General features: G+C 35.5%; 2 protein-coding genes across 2 annotated transcripts; one reads left to right on the forward strand and one right to left on the reverse strand.

Annotated features, from left to right (window-relative positions):
* Positions 1-5,517: 5,517 nt before the first annotated feature.
* Positions 5,518-7,240, reverse strand: LOC134746450 (gem-associated protein 8-like). Its single transcript, XM_063680837.1, has one exon. The coding sequence runs from the start codon at positions 7,228-7,230 to the stop codon at positions 6,364-6,366; it is 867 nt and encodes a 288-aa protein (XP_063536907.1). The 5' UTR covers positions 7,231-7,240; the 3' UTR covers positions 5,518-6,363.
* A 1,583-nt stretch (positions 7,241-8,823) lies between these two features.
* Positions 8,824-10,237, forward strand: LOC134741648 (zinc finger protein 39-like). The gene is made up of 2 exons (XM_063674506.1): positions 8,824-9,080; positions 9,226-10,237. Exons 1-2 carry the CDS (start codon positions 8,949-8,951, stop codon positions 10,192-10,194), a joined length of 1,101 nt encoding a protein of 366 aa, XP_063530576.1. The 5' UTR covers positions 8,824-8,948; the 3' UTR covers positions 10,195-10,237.
* The last annotated feature ends 4,570 nt before the right edge of the window (positions 10,238-14,807 follow it).

Below are 14,807 nucleotides of genomic sequence, written 5' to 3' on the forward strand. Positions count from 1 at the left end.
TCACGTGAAAAATGAATACACCTCATTGTAGTGCACTGTACACGGTCAAGGAAAAAGGCGCCAATATGTAATACCTATTCACATTCAGTGACGATTTACTTTACCATTAACAAAGGCGCCAACTGGTGAGCAAAACAACGATAGCCCTCATTAAATTATATTAAAACTAAAGCTGGTCAAGCAAATCTTGTCAGTAGAAAAAGGCGCGAAATTCAAATTTTCTATTGGACGATATCCCTTCGCGCCTACATTTTTTTAAATTTGCCGCCTTTTTGTACTGACAAGATTTGCTTGACCAGCTATATTAAAAAAATGTGAGGTACCTTAATAACAAAAAAAAATTAAACGTCTTATACTTGAAACGGAATTTGTGTTAAAAATGCAGTATAAATTTTAATTTTTAACAATTATGGCCTGGATGCGAGTTTCTTAAGCCACCACAGATAAAGGAGTAAACATGTTTTCCGCGGTGACACCATCTAGTTGATCTATATGGAACCATCAGGTGAGGAAATTTTGTTGGGAATCTGATGCCGACGGCGCTGGCTTCCATGTATAAGGTACCCCCCTTTTAAGTTTCGCCCCCCGTGCACTCATCAAACGCTGTCACCAATCTATCTACCCCTTTTTCGATCTACATCGCTCCTCAAACCGGAACGGAAACGAGTCGGATTGGCGTTTTGTAATACTCGCCTGTGATTGGCTGATTAGTTTATTAATTTATCATTGAAAATCATACTAAAATTACCTTATTAATTAAAAATCATAACACTTCTATTACAATTTGTTTTTTTTTGTTTCTGCGTTGTTCTGTGTAATTCGAAATACATTTTAACCTTTAATATGTTCTCACTACTGAGGTGAAAAATTATATGTGCAACACGAGAGCAAAGTTGTTTTACATCTCGTGTTTTGTGTTCCTCGCTACGCTCAAGATTCTAACTTAGAATCTTTCGCTTTCTCGGGACTCAAAATAAACACTCGCAGTAAAACCAACTTTCCTCTCTTGTTGCACAATAGTTATTTGTTATACAAGGGTGCAAAGTTATATTTTACCCGCGAGTGTTTCAACACACGAGAAGTAATAGTTATTTGTTATACAAGGGTGCAAAGTTGTATTTTACCCGCGAGTGTTTCAACACACGAGAAGTAAAATACATTTGCGCCCGTGTGTAACACAAAACTTTTCACCTCACTATAGCGAGGAAAGTGCAACATCCACAGGCGTTAGATCATCTTCATCACTCATTTCTGTACGATATTATAATAGAAAACTCTGGAAGTTGTGTATTTTTACGCGAGTCGGTGAGAAAAGGTTTTAAGTAAAAAAATTGTTGACAATGTTGACATTTCTGATGTATGAAATGTCAACGATGCGTTTTGAAATTGCATCGACTCTACTTGTGCGTTCAGAATTATATTTAACATCATTATAAAAAACAAACGTTTTTTATGGAATTGTAAGGTTTATGACTTAAAATCATTAAATAAAGCTAAATTAGGTATTTTTTATTAGATTCTCAAACCATTTATTTAATGATAATTAATATCGAAGGAACCATTATCATGAGCGTTTTAGGTTTTGTTATCTGTCAAGCTACTTAAACACGCTCCATCCAAGGTCAAACTACTTTCCCCACTAGTGGATAAAACGCGTTTTTCCCCGCTTGTATTAAAGGATAAACGACAACTTTCCGAGCTAGTGAGGGGAAAATATATTTGAGATTCTCACAATGAGCTCTTTCATTTGATATGTAACACGATATAGTTTAAAAACTTTGTTTTTTAATTTTCTCATTTACCCCCCAAAAGTGGCCCCCGTGTTTAAAATTCATTTGTTTACGTTACATGTCCGTCTTTGGGTCACAAACTTACATATGTATACCAAATTTCAACTTAATAGGTCCAGTAGTTTCGGAGAAAATAGGCTGTGACAGACGGACAGACAGACAGACGCACGAGTGATCCTATAAGGGTTCCGTTTTTTCCTTTTGAGGTACGGAACCCTAAAAAACAAATGTTTCGTATGGAATTTAAGGTTTATGACTTAAAATCATTAAATAAAGCTAAATTTTGTATTTTTTATTAAATTCTCAAACCATTTATTTATGATAATTCATATCGAACGAACCATTATTATGAGCGTTTTAGGTTTTGATATCTGTCAAAAGCTACTTATACACGCTCCATCCAAGGTCAAATTACTTTCCCCACTAGTGGACAAAATGCGTTTTTCCCCGCTTGTTTTAAAGGATAAAAGACGGCCTTCCGAGCTAGTGAGGGGAAAATAACTATTTTAAATACATACCTTTAATCTTTATTTAACATCATTACCTATGTGTCAATATCAAACTATGTACCTATTATTTACTATTTAATAAAGCCTTTGAAATGATAAACTATCCTATCGGTTACATATCAGAATACCGAAAATTGATTTACCTTATGTCGAATCACCTATGAGCACTAACCTATTTTTAAAATACCTAACGATCATATACCTAAACATTGAATGACCCAAGTTCATAATACCTAATTTCATTTAACCTAATGGACGAAACACCTAATGCACGATATATAACCTATGCACGTTTTACCTAAACCTATTATACCTAATGCACGAAGCACCTAGAGCTGACATACCTAATGGACGATACACCTAAAGCTGATATACCTAATGAACGATATACCTAAAGTTGATTTACCTAATGGATGAATTACCTAAAGCTGTTATACCTAACGAACTAAATACCTAAAGTCAATATACCTAATAGACGATACCCCTGAACTTGATTTACCTATTGAACAAAATAACTAAAGCTAATATACCTAATGCACGTAACACCTAAAGTTGTTATACCTAATTACCTAATGCACGAAATACCTAAGCCTGTTTTACCTATTAATGAACGAAATACCTATAGCTATCTACCTATAAATACATCACAATAACTTATTTCACACAAAAACACTCAAGGCTGCAATTTTAGATGAATTATTTTGATACAACTAAATTTTGAGTGAAAATAGCGGGCGCCGGTTTTACTTTTTAATTTTTCACTTTTTCTGTTTTTAACAGCCAACGTGGCAATGATAATTCTATTCTGCCAAATAATAAATTATTAACAAATATATCTTAATATCAAAGATAGATATAACTCCGTAATAGATAGATACAGTCTAAGGAAAAAACGTGCCTCGAAAATCAAGAAAATTTGATGCTCGTTCAGAGGGCGCTACTAGTTTTGGCCTACAGTCGTATAGATGGCGTTGACGGTTTCGTTTGTTATTTAACAATTTTAACGCATTTCAGTGAAAGAACATGGGTCAAAATAAAAAAAAATATTAATGCAAATAAAAAAATCATTTATCTATATTTAAATACATTCTATCGTATTTTTATAAATCTTCATTTTTAGTTTTAAAGTGTGTCGACAGATGGCAGTGAATTTACTGGGGTTACAAAATTTACTATGACAGTACCGCTCTAGTATAAGTTACTTATTGGAAATTGGAAAGAGGCAGAGCGCGGCGGAGTGGTTGATTGAGAGAAAGACAGATGAGACAGACATGGAGCACACATTTTTATTATATTATAATTAAGCTACATACACGTGTTAACCGGTGGACGGCAAGAGACGGAGAGCAAGTCAAAAAGAACAGTATAGTTTGACAGTGACAGATAATGTATCATAGAGTTCATAGATTAACAGACTAAACAATTGTATTTTTGAAAAAGGGTGTACATACATTCCAACATTACTCTATGTTATTATGTAACGATTTATTTATATAATAACCAATAAATATTTACTTTATAACCTGTAATAATACTAATAAATGTCTTATGCCGAAATAAACAATTTGAACATCCATACTCTTTGACGTGGACGTATGGATTACGATCGGAATTAATTTTAAAAAAGTTGGAGAAGTAAAAAGCACTAGTTCGCAAAAACCAACTTTGCGAACGCTAAACAACTACGTAAAGTAGTACTTTTTGAGCAACTGTATTAAAAAATACGTATTCCTACAAATATATCCTTAAAAATAAGGGAAAAAATATAAAACTGCAAAATAATTACACATTGCTCGACAGCAATAGATTCATTCACAATAGTATTTTCCACCTGGTATGCCGAGGGTAAACGTTAACGACCAATATACGTGCATTAGGTATATTAGCTTTAGGTAAATCGAGTTTAGGGGTATCGTCTATTAGGTATATCGACTTTCGGTATTACGTGGATTAGGTATATCGACTTTAGGTGTTTGGTTCGTTAGGTATAACCGCTGTAGTTAATTCGTGCATTCGGTATATCAGATTTAGGTGTTTCGAGCAATAGGTATATCAGCTTTATGTTATTCGTGCATTAGGTATGTCAATATTAGGTATTTCGTGTATTAGGTAAATCGGCTTTAGGTATTTCAAGCATCAGGTGTGGGTGTATCTATGTTAGGTAAATCGACTATAGGTAATCAGATTGCTTAACAAACAAAGAAGAGGACAAATCCAAACGTGAACTATGCGTCATTGAAGAGTTCCGTTCTGATCATCATCAGCAGTTCAACTTCATCAAATGTAAGTAAAGTCACTATATGTATGCCTTTAACATTTGAGGAGTTCCCTCGATTCCTCATGGATCCCATCATCAGAACTGCGTTTTAACAAAAGCGGGACCAATCTGTATGTATTACTTACAATAAAAAAAACCCGGCCAAGTGCGAGTCGGACTCGCGCACGAAGGGTTCCGTACCATTACGCAAAAAACGGCAAAAAAATCACGTTTGTTGTATGGGAGCCCCCCTTAAATATTCATTTTATTCTGTTTTTAATAAATACACCATCTGTGAAAATTTCAACTGTCTGGCTATCACGGTTCATGAGATACAGCCTGGTGACAGACGGACAGACAGAGACGGACAGCGGAGTCTTAGTAATAGGGTCCCGTTTTTACCCTTTGGGTACGGAACCCTAATAATTTTCAAAATCGGTTCAGAAATGACGGAAATATGGAGTAAAAAACATAAAAAAAAACATACAACCGAATTGAGAACCTCCTCCTTTTGAAATCTTGAAGTCGGTTAAAAATATAGCTAAAACGCGAGGCAGATGTACCACCGCATATTTTAGGTGTTCGATACTGAAACCATCGTGACCTATACGGCTACCATCAGTTCGGCACTGACATGACCGCGAGCGTAAACGTAACTCACTTTCTATGCATCTCGCTCGTACTGACATATTAGTGTGAGCGAGATGTATTACGTAGACGTTAGAGTATATGTCAGTTTTGACACTGTCAGTGACTCATGGTACGGGTACTGGAGATTTTCCCCTCTGCATATTTTGAATGACTTTAGCTACCTGTTTTGCAGAAAAATATATGGTACTCTCTCACACGTTGGCCTCAGCATCAATCTCCCTCAGCATGGACGTGTGTACGGACGACACAGTGAACAACTCCTTAAATTTGTTAGCTATGTTCCCTCCTTCGGTTATGCAAATAAATACACAATTCTAATTAGAAAAATACAATTGCAGTTTATTATTTAAAAAAAACATTTCTATGAGAAATACTCATTATGTTAAGCCTGACTACTATACACTGGTCACGAAAGATGTTTTCACCACACCAGCTGGTAAAGGCTCTCTTGATACTTCAAAAACTGATGAGAAAGTTGCATTTTATCCACAAGAATGGTATCACTAAGTAATTTGATGCAAATTTTGAGTTGTTTTCTCATTTGGCCTGATGGAATTGACTTCTAAGTTATGACTTTGAATGATTAATTTAGTATTCTCCTCGCGTTAGTGTGGTGAAAAATTTTGTTTTCCCTTGGTGGGAAAATTTGGTTCGTGTCTTGAAATGCTTGCAGTGCTCAAGATGCCATTTTCGAATTTGAAATTTTATCAATTTTGGAAACTTCGCTTGCTCAGGTATCAATATTAGCATGAGGGGTTAAACAATAACTTTGCCCCTTTGTAAAACAAATAACTATTGCAATTTCCTATTTACCTCTGATAAATTTTGGCTCTAATCTACATTAAAGGCTTGGCCAAACACACGGCGAGACGGAGCGCCGCGTCCCGCGGCGCGTGGACGCAAGGGGCCAGCGGGACGCAGTCTGTTTGACGTCGCCAACCTGTTAGCATGGGCGGCAGTCGCGCCGCGCGACCGCGGCGCTGCGTCGCGTCTTGGGTTTTTTAGATCTATCTGGTCACTGAGAACTTTCTGCTGAGAGGGACAGGGAATGATATACGTTATTTCCCTGTCAATCTTAGCAGCAAGATATCAGAAAGCGTCTGGTGTCAGAATAGATCTAATAAATCCAACAAGTAGAAATTAACTTAAGTTTTGATTAGAGTGAATAATGTGAATTAAAATTAAATGGTATCACGGGCCAGAATGCAGGTGTATTTTTGTCTATATCTGACATATAATCACATTTCATTGACATCTCTATTGCTGCAGTTTTCTGCCATCTTTCTCCATAAAGATCTTGGGCTGATAAACCGTAGTGCCGTCGGGCTTTCAGCTGAGCCTCTCTTTCTTCTAACTCGGCTTTTTCTTGTGCTGCTTTTTGTTGTTCGCGCTCTAACCTCAGTTCTTCTTTGTGTTTGGCATTTATCATCAAAAACTGTATGAATTCTTCACTCACTTCTAAATCCTGATTATCATCTGAACTGTCTTCTTCTTCCCCACTTCCTGATTGCATGTCCACCAACATAGTTTGAGAGTTAGTACTTCCTGCATCTTGCCATTCTCCCAGTTTACCTTCTCTTATTGGACTATGCCTATCATTCACGTTAAATTCTTCTTCATCTTCATGATTTTCTCTGTCTACATCAGATCCTGAAATTTTACATGTAGTAGACGAGTTTTCACCACGAGTTACATACTGATTTTTGCGAATTATGTCATGTAGAACACTATTTTCATACTCTAAAGACTTTGCTTTTGCTTTCCAGTAAGCCATCTGGTGTTTCAATTGCCAAGTAGCTGCAAAAGTAAAATGCTCTGCCCAAGACGACATGGTAAACATTAATTTAGACAATTTAAATGCACTATTGTTCACAGATTTGTACTTGAAAACCTTTTTCTTCGAGACAGACTGTTTGTTTTTATTCTTATTTTTGTTTCTACGTTTCCGTTTCTTGCTTTGTTTTGAGGATATAGTGGAATTATTAATATTTTGAGAATTGCTACCGGGTATTATAGAAGACATTTTCTCAATTTTAATAACTAGAATATCTAGTCTGTAGCACATCATACCACAGATTACTAAGTAGATATGCATCATACAAATACAAATATTACAAATAAAATAAATTGTACCATTACCAACATAATAAAATAAAAACCTCCCAAATTATAGCCATAAGGGACTATCGCACCGAACCGCGACCTTGGTGCGGTCAAAATATCTGTCTCTTGCTCTAACTTATAGCTGTGTCTAACGCACGTACGGCGACCACCTGACATACTATCGATACGTGCGCCGCACCTATAAGAGAGCGAGAAAGAGATATCTATGGGTGCGGCACACCAAGGTCGCGGTGCGGTGCGGTAGTCCGTTACGCTTTAAAGGGTCTAAAGCCCCCCCATTCGCACGAGAGCTTAAAAAGCGTTGCGTGCGTGACGCACCTATAAAAAGTGAGAAAGAGATATCGCGTTTTCGCTCTTACGGGTGCGTTAAAACCGCTACGCTTTTTAAGCTCTCGTGCTTATGCGGCCTAAACATGTAAAGCTCCATGGAGCAGGGATGTTACCGAGCTCCGTTTCCGTTTCCGTTAAGTCGGAACTTCCGTTTGGTATTAAACATCCGTTTCTGTTCCGGTTCCGTTACTTTTGAAACGGACGTTATAACGGATGTCAATGCTTAGCGCGGCGGCGGGACATGAGCGGCGTACATCAAAAACAAACAGCTTTATACCAGTACCAGTCATTCGCTCGTCGCCCCGCTTGTCACGTGCTGCACTAATTTGTTGTTTGTTTTATTCGTGTTATTGTGTATAAACTACCCTATTCGTATGTGTTGTGCTGTGTAATGTGTACCTACTGACAGTACTGTCTCAGGCTCGGATTCTGGTCCCATTTTCGGTTCCGATTCCGTTTCTGGTTCCGATAAAATAAATTTAAAACATCTGGTTCCGCTTTCGGTTCCGATAAAGCCACATCCGTTACGTCCCTGGTGTGGAGTCGATTTCGCTGATTAGCGAACTTTTTTTTTTGTCAGAGGTGGAGGTAATCCTCATGGGATACTGCCCGCCCGGTATACGGCAGCATGCCCGACTCGGCTGCTCTGGAGGTTTAGCCGGCTACGGACTAAACCCCTCCACCGTGTAAAGCGTTTTGTTGCCAGAAACTCGGCGCTATCGGTATACGCGTTGTTTCTGGGTGTGTAGTTGTGTGAACCGGGAAAGATTTAAGTGTCTAGATATAAGTGTGATGAATTGTGAAGTGTGTTGTGTGTACCTACGTGTTTATCAGTGTAAGAAGCGGTCCTGTGACCAACTCTATCCACACTCGCGTTCGCGGCTTCGCGCCGCGATTCGCGCACGAGTGTGGAGGGGTTTAAAATATAGCCGCTTTAGGGCTCATAATCACGAGCGCTTTTTCAACGCTCGTTGAAAAAGCGCTCGTGCTTTGGGGTCTTATATATATTATATAATATTTATTATTTATCTTGCCACAGATGAGCCAAAATAGTGTGTAATGTAGTCTTACTAAGGAATACTATTCCTTGATATTCCTAGTGCCCCCCCCTGGTATATCTTATCTATCTATGTATAAGTACCTACTAGTACCTACTTGGTACCTACATAATTATAAAATAAACATTAAGTTGTTAGGCTTAGGAGTTTCGATATAATAATTAAATTAAATTAATACAGTTAAATATCTAAATTGAGCAATATTAGAAGATAATAAGCATCTATAAAAATGAGTTATAAAGACAACTGTCGTACCTGTTTAGCCAGCGGCAAGGAAATGCGGTATATCCATACAACAATTACCATTGGTGGTGAAGACGTAAGGATGTCTGATATTTTAGCGAATATTTACAACTATAAGGTATGAAATAAACATTCATCTATAAAAACGTGATTTTATTGAATTTTTTGCAATGTATTGGCGTTGTATCTGGAATATAATTCGTTATAGTCCAATAATAATATAAACATAAATCTGTCTTCTCTTATAAAATGTATGTTTGTAGGTTTCTTCCGATGAGGAATATCCAGAAAGTATCTGCATGAACTGTATTTATCACCTTACCATGACATATTCCTTTAAAAACCTAATAGAATCAAGTGCTAAAACATTATCAGAAAATTCAAACACTGAGATTGATGACATTGACTACTGTTACGGATCGGAAGAAGAAGGAAAAACTTATCAAATGAGAAGATATGAAAGACGAAAACATCAAGCTATAGAAGACACAGCAAGTGAAATTAAACTAATGTTTTGTGTTGAATGTAAAGCAGAATTTCATTCTACAAAAGAATTAAGCGCACACTGTACTAATAATCATCCTCTTAAATCCTCCACAGGACGTGATTGTGATTATTGCCATGAGAAATTTGAAGATTTCCGTTCCCTTGTTTTACATCGAAAACTTCATTTAAAACCATATCTTTGTGAAAACTGCTGGGAAGGGTTTTACTCTGAAAATGAATTAAATGCCCATTCTTGTCAACCCAACGGACATCATAAAGAAAAAAACAGTTCCGATAGAATGCTAAGACAGTGTGATCAGTGTGGAAAATCATATCCACCTGGATATATAAAAATTCATATGTTGACACACAGCAATGATCGTCCATACAGCTGCAAATTCTGTCCAAAGAAATTCAAAGTACCCGGAGGCCTTCATTCACATGTTTTATGGAATCATAAGAGAACTAGAAATCACAAATGTGAAGTGTGCAATGCAACTTTCATTTCTTCTAGTTCTCGTAGTTCTCATATACGTAAAAATCACCTAAAGGAAAAAAAATATGGATGTGAAAGTTGTGGAAAGAGATTTTTTTCTAAATCCGAGTTACAGAGGCATTCTCTAACTCATACAGGAGTCAAGAACTTTCATTGTCATCTATGTGACAAGTCATACCAAACACGCTATGGGTTGAATGTACATTTGAAGTCTCACTCCCAAATGTCTATGAATGTGCTAAATATGTAAATTGTGATAAAGATCCTATTAAGGTTTACTAAGAAAAAAGTAAGGCGGTGTATAATAATGATCACTCATTTACTCAATCCTTTATTTATGTAACATCCTGCAGGATCTAATACTTGATTTACAGTATATCTGGTGCTCCATTACGACACCTTGTTCTCTAATAAGCACATTACGTAACGGTAATTTGAAGGGCCATATGTTTGGGATTGGGAAGGGGGATTGTTTTTTAGGGTTCCGTACCTCAAAAGGAAAAAACGGAACCCTTATAGGATCACTCGTGCGTCTGTCTGTCTGTCTGTCCATCTGTCACAGCCTATTTTCTCCGAAACTACTGGACCAATTAAGTTGAAATTTGGTATACATATGTAAGTTTGTGACCCAAAGACAGACATGTAACATAAACAAATGAATTTTAAACATAGGGGCCACTTTTAAGTGATAAATGAGAAAAATAAAAAATAAAGTTTTTCAAATTATATCATGTTACATATCAAATGAAACAGCTTATTGTGAGAATCTCAAATATATTTTTTTTATAATTTATGGATAAATAGTTTAGAAGTTATTCAAGAAAATAGGCAAAAAATGACCATTCCGAAACTACTGGGTCTAAAATTTTGAAAAAAATACACAAAATAGTTCTTTACCTATAGATTACAGGAAAACCTAATAGAAATGTGCAGTCAAGAGTAAGTCTGACTTACTTAATTACTTAACTTTTATTTCACTCAAGTTTCACATACAAAAATAAATTTAAATTGTGTAATGTACGGAACCCTTGGAACGCGAGTCCGACTCGCACTTGGCCGGTTTTTTTTCTTACTGTAGCAATATGGGTACCGAATGCATGCTATTGAAAAAAAGACCATTTCAAATATATGTAAACAGTCAGGTTTTTGTTTGTTTTAACAATAGTTGCAATTTAATGTAACACAAAATAATACTTTATTTGAACTTGATGTACTTTTTTTATTTCTGGTCAGAGGATATCATAGGATAGAACGGTACTGTCACTGTCATAGTAAATTTTGTAACCACCATAGACATAGTATAGTATAGTAGTTATAGACATAAAACTGAGCGACCAGGGCAAGACCAGGGGTAAGAGAAACACATACTCATGTATTGACAGGTTAATGTATGGCAGCATAATCCTTTTTCTCTTTCACTCTTATAAATTTCGGTATTTCGCCATCGCCTCCTACCTATGCAGCCATAACCCGACCATGAAAAAAAACCCGGTCGGTAATAAGGACAACGCATGGCACTATTTTCTCTTTCCTCTTATATAGGAATCGCAATAAGACTTAGACCTGTACCGCTGGCTATATTTTGACCCCTAGGTTATAAAAATATTAAAGTCAATTCTGTTTTCGCTTATGAATACTTTGTTAAGATGTAAATCTTACATTTTGTTTTGTGTCATATATATAATTTGCTTTTCTAGTAATTTGTTACTTTGTGGTAATTATTTTTTATTTTGAATTATTTTGGAGAAAAAAATATTCGAGAGAAAACATGTAACTGTGTTGCATTTAGGATAGTGTTTTTAGTGTGAAAACATAGTTTGTGTCAATTACGTCCACTGCAATCTGATACTATGTCATAATATTCTAAATGACACAAAAAAAAATTAGAGTTAAAAAAAATTACTTAGGTCGAATTTAATCGTTTAAATAGGTCCATTAAATGATTTTGTGTCTTATTAAGGCATAGCTTCATAAGATATTTGATGATTTTGTTGTAACAGGCTGTCACCGTTACAAAAGAATATTAAAGATATTAGAGTTTACATCTTATTAATTTGAAATGCGGGATAAATAAGATGTATGAATTTGTGTCACTTGCATCCACTGCATAAACAAATATTACAAAAATATTATTTGCGTTCAAACGAAGCTAGCGGGCGGTCTGAATGGGCAACGGAGGCCGTGCAGGGTGGGGCCGCGGCGTGACCTTGCCGTACGCAACGCATGTTTACTTCGCCTGTGCGCCAAATTAACGCAACTTATTCAAAGAAGTTACGCAAACAACACAACAACAAGCAACAAGCAAGCAAAGAATGCGTCGAATTATCTTTTACCTATTTAAAACTTATAGATATTGTACAATGTCACCATTATGCAAAAGAACTGTAAATACATGTTTGATTTGCGAGCGAGCTGGCAACATTGCGCAGGGAAATCTTAAAAATATCGCGTTTACGTTAACGCCACATACATTTGTGACAGTGATAGGGAAAAGGTACCACTAAAGTAAAATTTGGTTATTAATACCGTGACTTTCTTTCATTCTTTGATAAAAAAATTGCTATTTATGCAACAAGTGCGGAAATCATCTTTACGCACGTGTATCATACAATGTTTTACTATGCATTGTGCGAGTAAATAAAAAAACATATCATGGCAAATAAGTTTAATTATTAAAAGGAGTGTTTTAAATCGACACGAGTTGCGAATTACCTATTCGCACGTGTATCGTACGTTTTACAGTACATATGGCCCTTTAAACTTTCGACATATGCACGGTAAGTGCTCTTTTCCGCACTAGTGCGAGAAAGTAGCACCATATGTACTGTAAAAAAAAAATTGAAAACAAAAAGCACTAGTGCGGAAAAGCAGTACTTTCCGCACGATATGGCTCCGTAGGAAAACCACTTTTCGAGCACATGCATTGTAAAAAAAATATAGGACTGTATCTCCTAAACCATGCGTCGTAGCGCAAAAATAAAAGAATTTTCGTTCCCCTTTATGTAACCCAAAAGTAATACATGAAAAATACAATGAAAAAAAAAGAAACAAAATCTTTATAGGGCTGTATTAGCTGTATCTCCTAAATCGTGCATCGTAGCGCAAAAATAACCAAATTTTCGCTCCCCTTTAAGAAGCCCCTAATTAAGATTTAAAAACGCAAAAAAGAAAAAAAAGAGGAAAAAATCTTTATAGGGCTGTATCTCCTAAACCGTGCGTCGTAGCGCAAAAATAAACGTTTCGGTCCCGTTTATGTAACCATTAATTTATATTAAAAAAAAACGCAATAAAAAAAACTTTATAGGGCTGTATCTCCTAAACCGTCGTAACGCAAAAATAATCAAATTTTCGTTCCCCTTTATGGAACCCCAAACTAATATACAAAAAACACAATGAAAAAAAAAACAAAAAAATCTTTATAGGGCTGCATCTCCTAAATCGTGCATCGTAGCGCAAAAATAATCAATTTTTCGTTCCCCTTTAAGAAACCCTTAATTAAAACTTTAAAAAAAAACCAGGAAAAAAACTTTATAGAGCTATTATAGCTATATATATAGATATAATATCTCCTAAACCGTGCGTGGTGGCGCAAAAATAATACAAGTTTCGTTCCCCTTTATGCAACCCATAATTTATATTTAAAAAAAAAACGCAAAATTAAAAAAAAAACATTATAGGGCTGTATCTCTTAAACCATGCGTCGTAGCGCAAAAATAATAAAAATTTCGTTCCCCTTTATGAAGCCCCAAAGTAATATACTAAAAACACAATGAAAAAAAAGAAAAAAAATAACAAAAAAACTTTATAGGGCTGTATCTCCTACACCGTGCATCGTAGCGCAAAAATAATTAAAAAAAAAACCCTTTAAGAAACCCCTAATTAAGATTGAAAAACGCAAAAAAGAAAAAGAGGAAAAAAAACACTTTAGGGCTGTATCTCCTAAACACCTAAACCGTGCGTCGTAGCGCAAAAATAATCAATTTTTCGTTCCCCTTTAAGAAACCCTTAATTAATACTTAAAAAAAAAAACAGGAAAAAATCTTTATAGAGCTATATCTCCTAAACCGTGCGTGGTAGCGCAAAAATAACAAAATTTTCGTTCCCCTTTATGGAACCCCAAACTAATATACAAAAAACACAATGAAAAAAAAAAAAACAAAAAAAAATCTTTATAGGGCTGCGTCTCCTAAATCGTGCATCGTAGCGCAAAAATAATCAATTTTTCGTTCCCCTTTAAGAAACCCTTAATTAAAACTTAAAAAAAAAAACAGGAAAAAAACTATAGAGCTATTATAGCTATATATATAGATATAATATCTCCTAAACCGTGCGTGGTGGCGCAAAAATAATAAAATTTTCGTTCCCCTTTATGCAACCCATAATTTATATTTAAAAAAAAAAAACGCAAAATTTAAAAAAAAAATCATTATAGGGCTGTATCTCTTAAACCATGCGTCGTAGCGCAAAAATAATTAAAAAAACCCCTTTAAGAAACCCGTAATTAATACTTAAAAAAAAACCAAAAAAAAACCAGGAAAAAAAACTTTATAGAGCTGTATCTCCTAAACCGTGCGTGGTACCGTAAAAACAATAAAATTTTCGTTCCCCTTTATGCAACCCATAATTTATATTTAAAAAAACGCAAAATTTAAAAAATAAATCTTTATAGGGCTGTATCTCCTAAACCATGCGTCGTAGCGCAAAAATAATAAAATTTTCGTTCCCCTTTATGAAGCCCTAAAATAATATACAAAAACACAAGAAAAAAAAGAAAAAAATAATAACAAAAAAACTTTATAGGGCTGTATCTCCTAAACCGTGCGTCGTAGCGCAAAAATAATCAACTTTTCGGTCCCCTTTATG

Source organism: Cydia strobilella, chromosome 1 (genome assembly GCF_947568885.1).
Source record: "Cydia strobilella chromosome 1, ilCydStro3.1, whole genome shotgun sequence".
Classification (NCBI taxonomy): Eukaryota; Metazoa; Arthropoda; class Insecta; order Lepidoptera; family Tortricidae; genus Cydia; species Cydia strobilella.

Excerpts from the sequence above, each read along its gene's own strand:
- LOC134741648 (XM_063674506.1), top strand. The coding sequence starts at position 8,949 with ATGAGTTATAAAGACAACTGTCGTACCTGTTTAGCCAGCGGCAAGGAA. Across the intron at positions 9,081-9,225 it reads CGAATATTTACAACTATAAG|GTTTCTTCCGATGAGGAATA; the intron begins GTATGAAATAAA and ends GTATGTTTGTAG.
- LOC134746450 (XM_063680837.1), bottom strand. The coding sequence starts at position 7,230 with ATGTCTTCTATAATACCCGGTAGCAATTCTCAAAATATTAATAATTCC.